This window comes from Helicoverpa zea, chromosome 28, assembly GCF_022581195.2.
Source record: "Helicoverpa zea isolate HzStark_Cry1AcR chromosome 28, ilHelZeax1.1, whole genome shotgun sequence".
Taxonomy (NCBI): domain Eukaryota; kingdom Metazoa; phylum Arthropoda; class Insecta; order Lepidoptera; family Noctuidae; genus Helicoverpa; species Helicoverpa zea.
Window position 1 is genome coordinate 2492174 of NC_061479.1, and position 16623 is coordinate 2508796.

The 16623-nt window shown below is 37.4% G+C and overlaps 1 protein-coding gene across 4 annotated transcripts in view; it reads right to left on the reverse strand.

Moving 5' to 3' along the window:
- The window catches only part of LOC124643704 (histone-lysine N-methyltransferase SETDB1-A), a 39411-nt gene that overhangs the window by 17503 nt on the left and 5285 nt on the right, over positions 1 to 16623 (reverse strand). For all 4 annotated transcript variants that reach the window (XM_047182741.1, XM_047182744.1, XM_047182742.1 and 1 more), the window contains 13 exons: positions 16196 to 16322; positions 15658 to 15780; positions 15284 to 15489; positions 14485 to 14559; positions 13945 to 14041; positions 13403 to 13611; positions 12638 to 12792; positions 11666 to 11781; positions 4994 to 5133; positions 3305 to 3367; positions 2648 to 2749; positions 1989 to 2036; positions 1337 to 1513 (listed from right to left, as the gene is read on the reverse strand). In XM_047182741.1, coding sequence (XP_047038697.1) covers positions 1337 to 1513; positions 1989 to 2036; positions 2648 to 2749; positions 3305 to 3367; positions 4994 to 5133; positions 11666 to 11781; positions 12638 to 12792; positions 13403 to 13611; positions 13945 to 14041; positions 14485 to 14559; positions 15284 to 15489; positions 15658 to 15780; positions 16196 to 16322 — 1638 coding nt within the window. The remainder of the gene's footprint in view (positions 1 to 1336; positions 1514 to 1988; positions 2037 to 2647; positions 2750 to 3304; positions 3368 to 4993; positions 5134 to 11665; positions 11782 to 12637; positions 12793 to 13402; positions 13612 to 13944; positions 14042 to 14484; positions 14560 to 15283; positions 15490 to 15657; positions 15781 to 16195; positions 16323 to 16623) is intronic.

Here is a 16623-nt window from a genome sequence, read left to right on the forward strand (position 1 = left end):
GCTACATTATTATTTAAGTTAATATGTTATTATTTTGTAATATCACATAGTGTAGCTGTTTGTTGTTCCTTTTTTTAATAAAATAAAATAAAGTAGTTTTTGATTACATCAATTGAAAACAAACAAATAAAGAATCTTTTTTTTTCTCTTTATAATATAAATGTACATTACTGCCACGTATCATCAAAACCCTTTCATTAGTTTCTGCATGAAAGAAGAAAAAACATACAAACTTTAGTATAGATAGAACTTACCGCCCTCGGATTCTTGGGCTGTATATCTAACTCAGCGTATATCTCGCCTCAGCGGGGGCCGGGAGATCTCCCCCGGTGGGGGCAGTTCTGCTAGACCTGTGAAACTGGCTATATGCTAAAATAACTTACCGCTGTCGGATTCTTGGGCTGTATATCCAGAACCTTTCCCTTCAGCCAGGGTCCGAAGGCGTTCTTCATGGCGTACACCGCCATGCTGACCCTCAGCGGGGGCCGGGAGATCTCCCCCGGTGGGGGTAGTTCTGCTGGGCCTGTGATACTAGCTATGCAACAACTTACCGCCCCTGGAATCTTGGGCGGCATGCTGACACTCAATGGGGGCCGGGAGATCTCCCCCAGTGGGGGCAGTTCCACTCAATAGGATATCAGAGCCCTGTGATACTAGCTATGAAAGTAACTTACCGCCCCCGAATTCTTGGGCTGTATATCCAGCACCTTCCCCTTCAGCCAGGGTCCGAAGGCGTTCTTCATGGCGGACACCGCCATGCTGACCCTCAGCGGGGGCCGGGAGATCTCCCCCGGCGGGGGCAGTTCTGCTAGACCTGTGATACTAGCTATGAAAGAACTTACCGCTGTCTGATTCTTGGGCTGTATATCCAGCACCTTCCCCTTCAGCCAGGGTCCGAAAGCGTTCTTCATGGTGGACACCGCCATGCTGATCCTCAGCGGGGGGCGGGAGATCTCCCCCGGCGGGGGCAGTTCTGCTAGACCTGTGATACTAGCTATGAAAGAACTTACCGCTGTCGGATTCTTGGGCTGTATATCCAGCACCTTCCCCTTCAGCCAGGGTCCGAAGGCGTTCTTCATGGCGGACACCGCCATGCTGACCCTCAGCGGGGGCCGGGAGATCTCCCCCGGCGGGGGCAGTTCTGCTAGACCTGTGATACTAGCTATGAAAGAACTTACCGCTGTCGTATTCTTGGGCTGTATATCCAGCACCTTTCCCTTCAGCCAGCTCTGATTCTCAACGGGGGGGGCGGGGGAGATCTCCCCCAGTGGGGGCTGTTCCGACTTTTGCCGATAGGATATTAGAGCCCTGCGATACTAGCTATGAAATAACTTACCGCTGACGGATTCTTGGGCTGTATATCCAGCACCTTGCCCTTCAGCCAGGGTCCGAAGGCGTTCTTCATGGCGTACACCGCCATGCTGACCCGCAGCGGGGGCCGGGAGATCTCCCCCGGTGGGGGCAGTTCTGCTGGGGCTGCTTCCGCTGATAGTTTCACTACGGATATGTCTTTCTGTGAAAGGGGGTGGTAATTTTAGGAGGGTGGTGGTAAAAAAAAATAGGGTAAAAGTAAGTTTCGTTATTTTCTGTATTAAAAGAAATTGGCAAGTGCGAGTTGCATGAAGTATGAAGGTTTATGTACGATTGTCTTTAAAATGGGAAAAATCATGATTGTTGTATGGGAGCCGCCTTTAATATTTATTTTAAGTGTCTGTTGATATGGTGACGGCAACAATTATACTGTTACACTGTTACAGCCTTTTTATCGTCCCACTGCTGGGCACAGGCCTCCTCTCACAGGGACAATTATACATCATCTGTGAAAATATTAACTGTCTAGCTATCACGGTTCATAAGATACAGCCCGGTGAGAGACAAACAGGGAAGCAATAGGAGCCCATTTTACCTTTTGGGTAAACTGAACCCCAAAAATTACAAAACAGAAAAAATATGCATCATTTTTTTATGAAACTTGTAGGTATACTTACATCGTCATCCATTTTGACATCGGGTAACGGGATGGCCGCTTTGGGATCCTGAAAACATAGATTATTTTTAATAGGTGTTCCCATAGTTTTACTTGCGTAACCAGGGAACTTCTTACCGCAACAGAGTAAAAAGTGGCCTATAGCCTTTCTCTGGTTCTAGACTATCCGTATGAAAAGAATCATTTTGCTAAAACAGTTCAGTTCAGTTTTAGCGTGAAAAGGCGACGGACACCCAGAAAGACTGAAATACCTAGTTATCAAATTAAAGCCGAGTTTAGAACTTGAAAAACCGGCCAATTGCGGGTCGGACTCGCTCACGAAGGGTTTCGTACCATAATTTATAAATTGAGAAAAAAAAAATCACGTTTATTGTATGGAAGCCCCCCAAAATATTTATCTTATTTTAGTTTTCAGTATTTGTTGTTATAGCGGCAACAGAAATACATCATCTGTGAAAATTTCAAGTCTCTAACTATCACGGTTCATGAGATACAGCCTGGTGACGGACGGATGGACGGACAGGAGCGAAAACAATAGGGTCCCGTTTTACCCTCTGGTTTTTCCGTCCTAAAAAGGACATAGACGACATCTTATTGAGATACGGGAAGTATCTTCCGTGGGACGCGGGAAACATCTAGTTAATGTTATATGAAACTTACCTTAGTCGGTTGTGTATCTAAAGGTGTATATCCAAGAGGTATGGCAGGCCGCTTAGCCGGAACCTCGCTACTTGATGATAATCGACGTTTTGCTTGACGATTCTATAATATTATAATAAAGAAGATATATTTACTTGATAAATAATTATAAAATCTTTGAGACAAATTGGACCTTATAACTTTTAGTATAAGGTTTAATTTGCTTTGTAATGATATTGTACATAATTTTGTAAGTATGCTTTGAATTTTAGTAAAATGGTACCAGTGAGCATATTAGACCTTTCAACCCAATTACGGGTGTTTAGAAGCTAGAAATTCTGACAACCAGTCTAACCAAGGCGGATCAGGTTATCCGGGTAACCGAGTTGAGGAGGACAAATAGGCAGTCGCTCCTTGTGGCACACTGGTACTCAGCTACATCCGATTAGACTGGAAGCCGACCCCAACATAGCTGGGAATCACCGTCCCACCGCGCTATGAGAGTGAAGGAATAGTGAGTGCACCTGTGTCCAAGCAAATGCTTGTGCACTATACTATGTCCTGCGCAGCTGACTCATTTCCTTAAATGAGAGCAGCCGCTGTGGACGACGATTGGCTGGGATTAAGAAGAAGCTGGGAGAATAAGGAAAAGGCTAGGCCGATGATATGATTACTTACATCAGCAGTATCAGTAGAAGACACTGTAGAGTCTGCGTATGGATCAGATTCGAAGCCTACAAACTGTAACAAATAATTATAATTCGTTTTCATTAATTTTCAGAAGCGAAAACAAGCGAAACATATCGACGGTTAACTACCAAGACCTCCTAACTGACATATTTTGACCAATTGGTTTTTTCGCGGATTCTATTCAAAAATATTGTATCTCATCTAATAGAAATATCTTCTATTTATAATTCGTAATATTTCGGGCATTTTTACAATCATGGAATTATCTACTAACTTTACGAGCGCGGACTTTGGTGGCTTTTTTGTGCCTACTGAAAAGTTTTGACATATTGAGTTAGGAAGTCTTGGTGGTTAACCATCGATGTGCCTTTTTTTAAATGTTATTTGGTTAAAAAAAACCGGCCAAGTCCAAGGCGAGTCGGAATCGCACACGAAAGGTTCCGTACCATTTTTTAGAAAATGAGCAAAAAAATTACGTTTGTTGTATGGGAAAATATTTATGTATTTATTGTAAAATATTTATTGTATTCTAGTTTTCAGTATTTGTTGTTATAGCGGCAACAGAAATACATCATCTGTGAACATTTCTCTCTAACTATCACGGTTCATGAGATACAGCCTGGTGACAGACAGAATGTAGAGGAACGAAAACAATAGGGTCCCGTTTTACCCTTTAGGTACGGAACCCTAAAAATATGTCCCACTCAGCGAAATTCAAACACATAAAAAGTATAAAAGACTTAATTTCTTATATTTTTTATTTTGTCAATATTTTTTGTAGCGTGCACTGGCGCAAAAAATAATCTTTCTATATTTTTTTTTTAATTTTTCTTTTCTACGTTTTCAGAAAATGACATGCCATTTTTCATGACAATTTGCTAGGATTAGTAACGATTTTAGTTTTGATATTATTATTTTTTTTATACTTATTTTGTAACACCCTGTAAATTTCGCAAAAATATTTGGATAGGTGTTGACTTATTTCTATTTTTTTGAATTTACATAAAATATATTTCATCATCATCATCATTATCTCAGCCATAGGACGTCCACTGCTGAACATAGGCCTCCCCCTTTGATCAACAGGTATCTGTGGAGATCAAAGGGGGAGGCCTTAAATATATTTATTTAATTATAATTCTTACATTAATTTTAAAAAGTTAAATTAACTTACATATATACAACCTAAAACTAATAAATTGCATCAAAAAATTGCTCCTCGCCGCTGTCACTGCGTAATGTACCCAAAAGGCTGGCTGCATTCTATTTCTATTAAGAGCTCTGCCTCATTAGGATGCTGATGGCGACGTCGCCGGCTACGTTTCCAAGCAGTTAATATTGAAATGTATGGTACCTAACTCACTTGGCGACGGCTTAGCAACGTCACCAAATTGGGAGCGTGGCCACGAGCTACAGATTTCTACGTGGCTTCTGGATGCTCTGGCAGCTTGGCGACTTTGCTACGGTTGCCACTACAATGTACACAGTAAAGTGCACCTCCCTCACTCAGTCGCCAATGTGGTCGCCAGTAGCGTGCGATTTCTTCAGCGAAGACGTAAACAATTGATTGTCAAGACTCAACTTGGCGACCTTTGGATGCCAGAAGTAGCCAGGCCTGCGCCGCTGGCGACGTCGCCATGGCCTCCCAATGAGGCAGAGCTCCAATTGTTTTCTTACCTTCGTATCAGGAGTATCATACAGTATGATGGGCGGCAACTCGTGTCGCCGACACTCGAATGTCGCGTAGAGTTCGTTGCGCAACTTGTCAGTGGCTGCCTGACACTCGTTCAACATCGCGTCTATTTCTACACTGTCACCTGTCAAAGAAAAAATATCTTTTATATTGCTTGTGGTGGCCTAGTGGGTAAAAAGAACCAACCTCTCGAGTATGAGGGTGTCGGTTCGATTCCAGGTCAGGCAAGTACCAATGCAACTTTTCTAAGTTTGTATGTACTTTCTAAGCATATCTTGGACACCAATGGCTGATAAAAAGGTGCAGGAAAACATCTTGAGGAAACCTGGACTATCACCAACCCTGAAATCAGCAACCCGCATTGAGCAAGCGTGGTGATTAACGCTCAATCCTTCTCCGTGTGAGAGGAGGCCGCAGCCCAGCAGAGGAACGATAAAAAGGCTTGGTTAGACTGGTGTCAGACTTACTGGCTTCTGACTACCCGTAACAACTGCCAAGGATGTTCAATGAAAGCCGGGACCTACAGTTCAACGTGCCATCCGAAACACAGTCATTGGTGTCTAAGGTTTACTTAGAAATAGTACATAAGTGAGTATATAATAAAGTACATAAGAGAGTATATAATAAAGTACATAAGAGAGTATATAATAAAGTTCATAAGAGAGTATATAATAAAGTACATAATAAAGTATATAATGTACATAAGAGAGTATATAATAAAGTACATAAGAGAGTATATAATAAAGTACATAAGAGAGTATATAATAAAGTACATAATAAAGTATATAATGTACATGAGAGAGTATATAATAAAGTATATAAGAGAGTATATAATAAAATACATAATATAGTATATAAGAGAGTATATAAGGAAGTATATAATTAAGTACATAAGAGAGTATATAATAAAGTATTTAAGGAAGTATATAATAAAGTACATAAGCGAGTATATAATAAAATACATAATAAAGTATATAAGGAAGTATATAAAAGAGTATATAATAAAGTATATAAGAGAGTATATAATAAAGTATATAAGAGAGTATATAATAAAATACATAATCTATATATATAAAAATGAATTGCTGTTCGTTAGTCTCGCTAAAACTCGAGAACGGCTGGGCCGATTGAGCTGATTTTGGTTTTAAAATGTTTGCCGTAGTCCAGGGTAGGTCTAAACGGTGAGCAAATAAGGAAAAAAAAATTGCGAGTAAGATTCCCGGGACGGGAGTGATTAGACAAAAACCAACTTACGGAATGCCGCAGAACCACAAAAGTAAAGTACTAGGACAGCATAATTCACCTTAGTAAAGTATACCAATGACGAAATTTCGATGCAACTGCTCACCATGTACCAGGGTAGCATAACTTATATGAGTATACCAATACCAAGTGTAGGTAGACGCTACTGCTCACCATGTACCAGAGCGGGCAAAAAATACACCGGGCGCGGGTAATACCGCGGGGAACGGCTAGTAAAGTATATAAGAGAGTATATAGTACATAACAAAGTATATAATAGAGTACATAAGAGAGTATATAATAAAATACATAATAAAGTACATAATGAAGTATATAATAGAGTACATAAGATAGTATATAATAAAATACATAATAAAGAACATAAGAGAGTATATAATAAAGTACGTAAGAGAGTATATAATAAAGTACATAAGAGAGTATGTAATAAAGTATAAAAGAGGGTATATAATGTACATAAGAGAGTATATAATAAAGTACATAAGAGAGTATATAATAAAGTATATAAGGAAGTATATAATAAAGTACATAAGAGAGTATATAATAAAATATATAAGGAACTATATATAAAGTACATAAGAGAGTATATAATAAAATACATAATAAAGTATATAAGAGAGTATATAATAAAGTATATAGGGAAGTATATAATAAAGTACATAAGAGAGTATAAAAACACAATAAAACGAAAATACATAATAAAGTATATAAGAGAGTATATAATAAAGTATAAAGGGAAGTATATAATAAAGTACATAAGAGATATAAGTATATAATAAAATACATTATAAAGTATATAAGAGAGTATGTAATAAAGTATATTATGAAGTATATAAGAGAGTATATAAGGAAAATATATAAAGCATATAAGGAAGTATATAATAAAGTACATAAGAGAGTATATAATAAAATACATAATAAAGTATATAAGAGAGTATATAATAAAGTATATAGGGAAGTATATAATAAAGTACATAAGAGATATAAGTATATAATAAAATACATAATAAAGTATATAAGAGAGTATGTAATAAAGTACATAATTAAGTATATAAGAGAGTATATAATAAAGTATATAATAAAGTACATAAGAGAGTATATAATAAAATACATAATAAAGTATATAAGAGAGTATATAATAAAGTATATAGGGAAGTATATAATAAAGTACATAAGAGAGTATATAATAAAATACATAATAAAGTATATAAGAGAGTATATAATAAAGTATATAGGGAAGTATATAATAAAGTACATAAGAGAGTATAAAAACACAATAAAGAGAAAATACATAATAAAGTATATAAGAGAGTATATAATAAAGTATATAATAAAGTACATAAGAGAGTATATAATAAAATACATAATAAAGTATATAAGAGAGTATGTAATAAAGTATATTATGAAGTATATAAGAGAGTATATAAGGAAAATATATAAAGCATATAAGGAAGTATATAATAAAGTACATAAGAGAGTATATAATAAAATACATAATAAAGTATATAAGAGAGTATATAATAAAGTATATAGGGAAGTATATAATAAAGTACATAAGAGATATAAGTATATAATAAAATACATAATAAAGTATATAAGAGAGTATGTAATAAAGTACATAATTAAGTATATAAGAGAGTATATAATAAAGTATATAAGAGAGTATATAATAAAGTATATAATAAAGTACATAAGAGAGTATATAATAAAATACATAATAAAGTATATAAGAGAGTATATAATAAAGTATATAGGGAAGTATATAATAAAGTACATAAGAGTATATAATAGAATACATAATAAAGTATATAAGAGAGTATTTAATAAAGTACATAATTAAGTATATAATAAAGTACATAAGAGATATAAGTATATAATAAAATACATAATAAAGTATATAAGAGAGTATATAATAAAGTACATAATTAAGTATATAAGAGAGTATATTATAAAGTATATAGGGAAGTATATAATAAAGTACATAAGAGAGTATATAATAAAATACATAATAAAGTATATAAGAGAGTATATAATAAAGTATATTATGAAGTATATAAGAGAGTATATAATAAAGTACATAAGAGATATAAGTATATAATAAAATACATAATAAAGTATATAAGAGAGTATGTAATAAAGTAAGGTTAACCCCCAGACTTCTATTTGAGTTTATAGTGTCAGTACCGTGAATAAAAACTCTATGCTTGAATGTTACGGAAAATAATGTCCACAGTATTTTTTAACTGACCGAACGTCTACGATACCCCTCCTGCTATACCTAAGTGCCTCTAACTGATTTAAACCCATCATGTTCCTTCTGACCATTTACCAGGGTCGCGGTAACTCTTTCGAACAATCCCGTAGCCCCGGCAGGTTTTGGCCCTGGTGGGCCCCAGTGGGGTTTGCTGACTCTCTGTGGAGGATGTGGAACAATGCACGCCGCCGACGCCTGTTGTCTCCAAGGAGACGTAGCGACGGCGAGCCCCCCCAAATTCTATAGGGGCGAGGGTGAACGGGATGTCTTCGTCTCCTTCTGCGAAGCATGCCAGAGAAGGAGGCGGTGTAATAACTGAGAGTACGGGCCTCTCATTCCAGCCACTGCGGTGGACGTGGAAGACACCACGCGGGTCGGCTATCGAGACGACTCCCGGCCACCGTAGACGTAGGTCTATGGACGATGAGTTTCGGAATGCTTATCGTCCCTCCGCCTCCTTGGAGACAACAGGCCCGTGTCGACAGCGAGCGTTGTTCCAAACCCTCCACAGAGAGTCAGCAAATCCCACTGGGGCCCACCAGGGCCAAAACCTACCAAGGGATTGCTCGAAAGAGTTACCGCGGCCCTGGTACATGGTCAGAAGGAACATGCTGGGTATAAATCAGTAAGTCTCCTCGGTGTAGCAGTGGGGGGGGGGGCAGCTGTACGTGGACGTTATTTCCCGTAACATTCAAGTATAGATTTTTTATTCACGGTTCTCACACTTTAAGTTTAAACTCAAATAGCAGTCTGGGGGTTAACCGAAGACGTTCCTTATTATCATTACAGCATTATCCTCGACGCTATTACGATATTTTTACTCTGGCGTCAGCAACCCCCCGTGGGCCCACCAGGGCCAAGGCTTGCCGGGGCTGCGGGATTGTTCGCGCGAGTTACCGCGGCCCTGGTACATAAGAAGGGCTTAAGAAGGCACATGATGGGTTTTAGTCAGTAAGAGTTTGACTTTCCCTCACGCTGCCTACCCACAACATGAGAGGGGAGGGAGGGTCATTTGATGACTTCCCAGGTTAGGCAGGAGTAGTTAAGTCGTTTGAAGGAAGCACCTGCCTTCTCCAGTTTGGGGACGTAAACGTAATGTATTGCTCCAAACGTTGTTGGATTTTTTTGTATTTTCAAAGTCAAATAGCAGCCTGGGGGTTAACTGTAGACGATTCTTGTAATAGTAATAAATCTTCAGGGCATTATTCTCTACAAAGAATCTACTATTTTTTTACTCTGGCCGGCACTTTCAGTTTTGGGTACGAAATGAATGATCTCCTTTGACCATGGGATACACTGGGCAAAAGTTAACCCGTTACAAGATAATCGAATTTCAAGATCTTTTCTTTACAAGTCGTCTAGGTACACGTATAAATTTTTATTATTAGTTAAAAGTCTCGTTTTTGCGGATTTTTGTGTATTTTGTGTCTTTTTGGATAGCTAGATAAATGTAGATGTTTTTCAAGTATTCTGCACAAAAAAATGAAGAGTAATATTTTTGAGAAAATAGCTACTAAAAAAGTAATTGCTATTCGCTATAATTTCCTCTGTGATTTGTACAGTTTTATGGTTTGTTATTATGCAGTGATTCATCTTCTATCCAAAAACACACAAAAATCCACAAAAACGAGACTTTTGACTAATAATGAAAATTTATACGTGTACCTAAACGACTGATCTTGAAATTCGATTATCTTGAAACGGGTTAACTTTTGCCCAGTGTATCCCATGGTCAAATTTGTCCGTATTGACCTATACTATCACCTCCTGAAAGGATGCGGTCTACTTACCAGTAACCCTGTATAATAAAGTACATAAGAGAGTATATAATAAAGTATATAAGAGAGCATATAATAAAGTACATAAGAGAGTATATAATAAAGTATATAAGAGAGCATATAATAAAGTACATAAGAGAGTATATAATAAAGTATATAAGAGAGTATATAATAAAGTACATAAGAGAATACATACGAGTTCATAAGAGGAGCGTATAAGGTTCATTTAAATAATATAAGGAGTACATCAAACAGTACAAAAATAATAAGAGGAGTCGTTATGTATAAAACGGCCAAAAATCAAGTTTCTTGTATGAAGGCCCGTAAAATACTTCTTTTATTCTGGTTTTTAGAATTCGTTTTATAGTCTTTTCATTCCGTCGCTGTCATTTGAACATCTTTGTCAGTCGTTACATGTAGTCAGAAGCCAGAAAGTCTGTCGACCAGTTTTATCAAAGGGTTGCCCGGGTAACTAGGTTGAGGAGGTCAGATAGGCAGTCGCTCCTTGTGGCACACTGGTACTCAGCTGCATCCGGTTAGACTGGAAGCCGACCCCAACATAGTTGAGATGTCCAGGGAAAACTAACGTTGTTTGTACTGACTGACAGCAAAAGAAAAACGGCCAATTGCGAGTCGCACGAAAGGTTCTGTACCGATATTTATAAAACGGACCAAAAAAATCACGTTTGTTGTATGGGATCCGACCAAAATATTTAATTCTAGGTTTCAGTATTTGTTGTTATAGCGTCAACAATAATACATCATCTGTGAAAATTTCAGCTCTGTAACTATCACGGTTCATGAGATACAGCCTGGTGACAGACGGATGGACGGACGGACAGACAGAGGAGCGAAAACAATAGGGTCCCGTTTTACCCTTTGGGTACGGAACTCTAAAAATGGTCAGACTATACAGAAGGCATATCAAGCTATTAGAATCTCTCAAATCTCACCGCGCACCGCCGCGGTAGGCGGTGAAGCGGATCTCATGTCGCGTTGACCTGTATTATAGTTCGGCCATTCAGAGAATGCGTTCCTGACACGTCGCGATTGAACTGACGACGTAACTACATTCATTGATTATTGATATAATAATGTTGTTTTAATGCTCCTCAATTGTTAAAACGGTAAACAACCAGCAAAAATATTTTTATCGTAACTGCAACGCCATTGCAAAGTTACGTCGTCAGTTCAATCGCGACGTGTCAGGAACGCATTCTCTGAATGGCCGAACTATAAATCCGTTGCTGCTTAGCACACATACATCGCCTGACCGCGCGTTCGAGCGGTGCTCTTTTGTTCGAGCGCCACCGCCCTCCGCGGCAGTGCGCGGTGCCGCGGTGTTAATCGCCTAAGGTACTTACGTTCCATTTTCTCGATCTCCTCGTCGAGCATAATTTGCGTTTCTTTCAACCTGTTGTCCATATCGTATTTTTTCCATGTATCATTCAAATATTTCACTAGGTTGTCTTCTACGAATCTGTGGATTAAATAACTTATTATTATTGGGCAACTTAACGAGTCTACATGGAATGGTGTAAAAATAATTCATGTTTGGAATATAAAAACCGGCCAAGTGCGGGTCGAACTCGCGCACGTAAGGTTCCGTACCATCCAAACATTTTTTTTCTATATATATATATGGATATCGAGCAAAAAATCACATTTGTTGTATGGGAGCCCAAGAAATATTTATTTTATTCTAGTTTTCAGTATTTGTTGTTATAGCGCCAACAGAAATACATCATCTGTGAAAATTTAAACTCTCTAACTATTACGGTTCATGAGATAAAGCCTGGTGACGGACAGACGTTTTACCCTTTGGGTACGGAACCCTAAAAACTGCTGTAATTTTTAAGGAGCTTGTGACTAAGAAACAGCCACATTAGTCGATCGATCATAAAGTTAAGCAACGCTTGGTATTTATTTATTTACGTACCAACAGCATTAAATACAGTAAATATATAAGAACGGGTAATCATATTGTTTTGGAAAGCAGTTTCAGTTGGCGGGTCCCGGCTGTCATTTGCACATCTTTGGCAGTCTTTACGGGTACTCAAAAGCCAGTAAGCCTGATAACCAGTATTACTAAGGAATATCGGGTTTACCAGGTAGCTGGGTTAAGAAATCAGATAGGCAGTCGCTCCATCGTTTAACTGTGCCGAATTTCAGTCAGCTAGCCAATACAAAAAACATCCGAATTGAGAATCTCCATTTTGGGAAATTGGTTAAAAATTAAAACCAACTTTCATAAGAAAAATCCAGACACAACTTTTGAGACCGGAACATCTTTTGAGATTTTTAACCAAAAGCCTAGGCAAATAAAGAGTACTCACTTAGCCCCCTCCTCTCCGATGCTCTCCTTCGGTTCGTCCGGCGTCATATCTTCGTCCTCAGACTCCGAATCGGATATTTCTACTAAATCTTGAGATAACTTGGCCATTTCTAAGTCCAAAAGCGGAGTCAAATTTTTTATACCTCGTATTAGATTCTGAGAAAAAAAAATCTTGAATAAAGAAAGAAAATGTACATATACATCACATGAATGCATGTTATAAAGCTAAACAGTTTCTTTAGGTTAAATATACAAAAATATTCTCAAAAAAATACATGGTATGATCGCGTTAATCTCAGGAACTACTGGAACGATTCTAAAAATTATTTCAGCGTTTAATAGACTATTTGAGAAATGTGAGTGACACGCTAGCAGAAGCTGGTTTTATAATTAAATCTGATTTATAAAAGTCATTTTGATACGGTGATCATTTAGTATTTATATGGAAAAAGCACTGAACGGATTTTGATGAAACTTTACAGTAATAATATTGTTTATACTACAAAATAACATATAATCAGGAAACTTTATCCAGGAGAGAAAAGTAGTTTCCCAGTTGAAACCACTTGGAACATTTTATTAGTCTTTTCCACAACGTAAAGCCCAAATATTTGTATTTGCATTATAGCAACAAACGGCATTTATATCGGCACATATACGCCCTTGATTATTTAAAAAAAAAAGTAAATTCAACAACCTTTTTTTCGGCACATTTAAGCCATTAATTATAGTTATTTAAAAAAAACATATATGCCGTCGGCATTACCTTATTCCTATCAGCGACGACCTGAGCACACGGCAAACAGACCATAGACCGTCTCTTCCTTCCGGCATCATAGTACGCCACTACGGCAGGCTCCGCCGGAATGAACGGTACGGCGCTGCCGTTCAAGCAGCAATAGTTTATACATTTACTCGACTCCCGAGCCTTTTCTAGCTCTAAAGCCGTCATTTTATGAGGAGTTTCAGGCTTTTCTATAAAATTAAATTTAAAATGGAAAAATGTTATCTGAGTTTTCTGTGAAAATAGATTGGCAAAATAAGAATTGAGAGTCTCTTCTTTTTTTGGAAGTCGGTTAAAAAAGAGATATACTAAAGCTTGTTAGTTACAATACAAAAAAAAAAATTGATTTTCCTACGCTCACACAGTTACTTTCGTCTTGACAGTAAATAATATGATAAATGAATACTGTAAAAAAACATAATTGTTTCCAAAATTACAATGTATGGCACGTTTTATATAAAAAGTCAAAAAGTAATTTATTATTATAATATGCTTTTACTTGAATAAATAAAAACGAATCTTACCTTTAGCAGAACTATCTTCGTCGTCTGAATCTAGACTGAATATTTCTAGGCCACCCTTGGGTTGTGCCTGACTTGTTGTCTGACTAGCATCAATTATCTAAAAAAAAAAAAAAATAGTACGATGAAATTGTATAAAATATTATGAGTAAATAGAACAAAATAAGTACTAACTCATATTTTTATGTATGGCAACACAAGTAGTGCTGCCATCAGTTTACAAAATCTACCATTTGCTTGTAGTTAAAAAAAAAACTAGTTCTAGTGTCTTCAAAATTACATAGGGCTAAACGCTTTTTAACTTAAGCCTCATATTATTGCTTGTTGTTGCTGGGGAGTTTGTTCCACCACTTCTTCTTCCCAGCAAAAACACATAGGAAGTGGTGAAGGGCGGACGTTTTGGGCGCAGTCTTTTGTAGATTTGACGTTCAAAAAGTGCTGATTTTCAGCCTACTTTGAATAAATGACTTTTGATTTTGATTTTAATAAACACTTTATTTTATCAACATTAATGATAGTTAGTAGTTTTTTTGTTTGACTAACCTTAGTTTCAGGTATGACAAGTGGTTCAGTATTACTTGCAGTTTTTATCGAAACCTCGCTTGTATTCAGTCTAGCCTGTAATAAAATAAAACTATTATTCAATTTCTATAGGTAAATCCCTCGATGGCGCAATGGTCACCATGCCGGACTGCCGTACCTGAGGTCCCGGGTTCGATTCCCGGTTCGGTCAACATTTGTGTGGTGAGCATGCTTGTTGGCCGTGGTCTGGGTGTTACAATATGTATTTATAAATATGTGTATATATGTAGCTATATGTAGTTTATCAGTTGTGTTAGCACCCATAACACAAGTTAATTAATAACTTAGCGTGGGGCTAACCGACCGTGTGTGAAAGAGGTGTCCAGATATTATTAAAAAAAAAAAAAATTACCGAAATAATTTCTCCCATAGTAATTTGGGCTAAGAAAATTGTATTGTTAAACAACACTTGGCGTGGTCGCTCCGTGGATGGATGCCCATTTTGTCATGACGATTTCTCGAAGTTGGTGGTTCTCAGGTCTCATTCTTCATTTCTCATCTTTGACAGTCGTTACTGGTAGTCAGAAGCCAGAAAGTCTGACAGCCTTACTTAGGCGCATCAGTCGCACCTTGTAAAACACTGGTACAAAGCCGACCCAAACATAGTTTGGAAAAGGCTTGGCAAACTACCAGGGGGACTATTAGAAATTTTTATCTTCTAGTCGGACAAAAAATACATTTTCAAAATTTAACCTGCAGATTTTCTTCGACCTATTACTAAAAATACGAAAAATTGCCATAAAAAATTAGAAAAACTCACCGTTTTCTGCGGCGGAGGTTTAGGCACCCCGCTTATAACAACCTCCTTCTCTTTCGTAACTATTTCCGACGTACTCCCGCTACCGGAAGTGCACATAATCTCTATCTCGCTCGGTATGTTGACGTTGGTAACGCTGTCCGTTTCCGGTGTAGTTGGTTTGTCTATGGTTGCGGTCTGTTCCGGTTGTTTTTCTACTTCTTGTATTTCTGTGGGTAGAAGGATGTTTAAATAAAAAAATGTTAAGTGTGAGTCGGACTGTAACTATAGGTTTTATGAGATATAGCCTGGTGATAGACAAACGAACCTGATGAACCCAACATAGTTGGGAAAAGGCTAGGCAGTTGATATAAATGGTATCAGTTTATGTAACTTACCATCTTCGCTGCTTTCTTCCAAGTCCACATAGTTGACGACGGAGCTCGGTTCCTGAGTGGTGATCTCCAATTTCTTCATCTTGCTCGGAGATTGCTTAGAAGGTGACTGAGTGGCTTGTTTTTCTAAAAAAAGAAAAAAATATATTATGTATTAATTTTATCACCACTTGTTTTTAAAAATGTCTATGTACGGAAGACGGCACATCGGTGGTATTTGTCATGCACCTTAACTCAATAGTAATAAGTACGATTTTCCTATAAAACTGTTACTACTGACGTATGTTTTGCGATAATCTAGAAAACTGATAAATGGATTTTCATGCGGTTTTCAATAATTGTAAGGATGTATTTTTGATGTGGGAGTTTCTTACTGTTTCATGTAAAAAATACAGGATTTTGATGAAGATTCCTAGTGAAATGCTCATATTTTACATGAAAATAAGTACTTGCATTTATTTATGTGCGAGAAATATTTCCTTCAGAACACTTGTGAAAACGCGAAAAACAGTCAGTAGTCAATAATAAATAAAAATCCTACCTTCTGAAACCTTGTCAGTTTCTGCTTCGATCTGACCACGTGCGGTTTGACCCTCGCCTTCGTTATCAGAAGTGTCTGACAGTTTCACAGTCTCTATATCCATTTGGTCTGCATTTTCCTCTGGAGTCTGACAACATAATATTTATCAAAGTTAGACACACGGAGTAAGCTATAATGCAGAGGTCAGGCGCCTTCTTCTTCTAGATCAAATACGTACGGTGGGCGTGATCAAAATAATTAGTTACAAGTTAACTAATGAAGCGTTTGGGATATTTGCGGCATTTGTCGGAGATTTTTGGTTCCTCAAAAAATGGGTGGGTTTCAAAAAAGGCTTAAAAGGGCCAGTAACGTTCCTCGTCCCCCAAACACCCGCAATTTTTCTTAGAACATTTTCCGTTATGACATCTCCGCTCGTTCATTTTGTATCT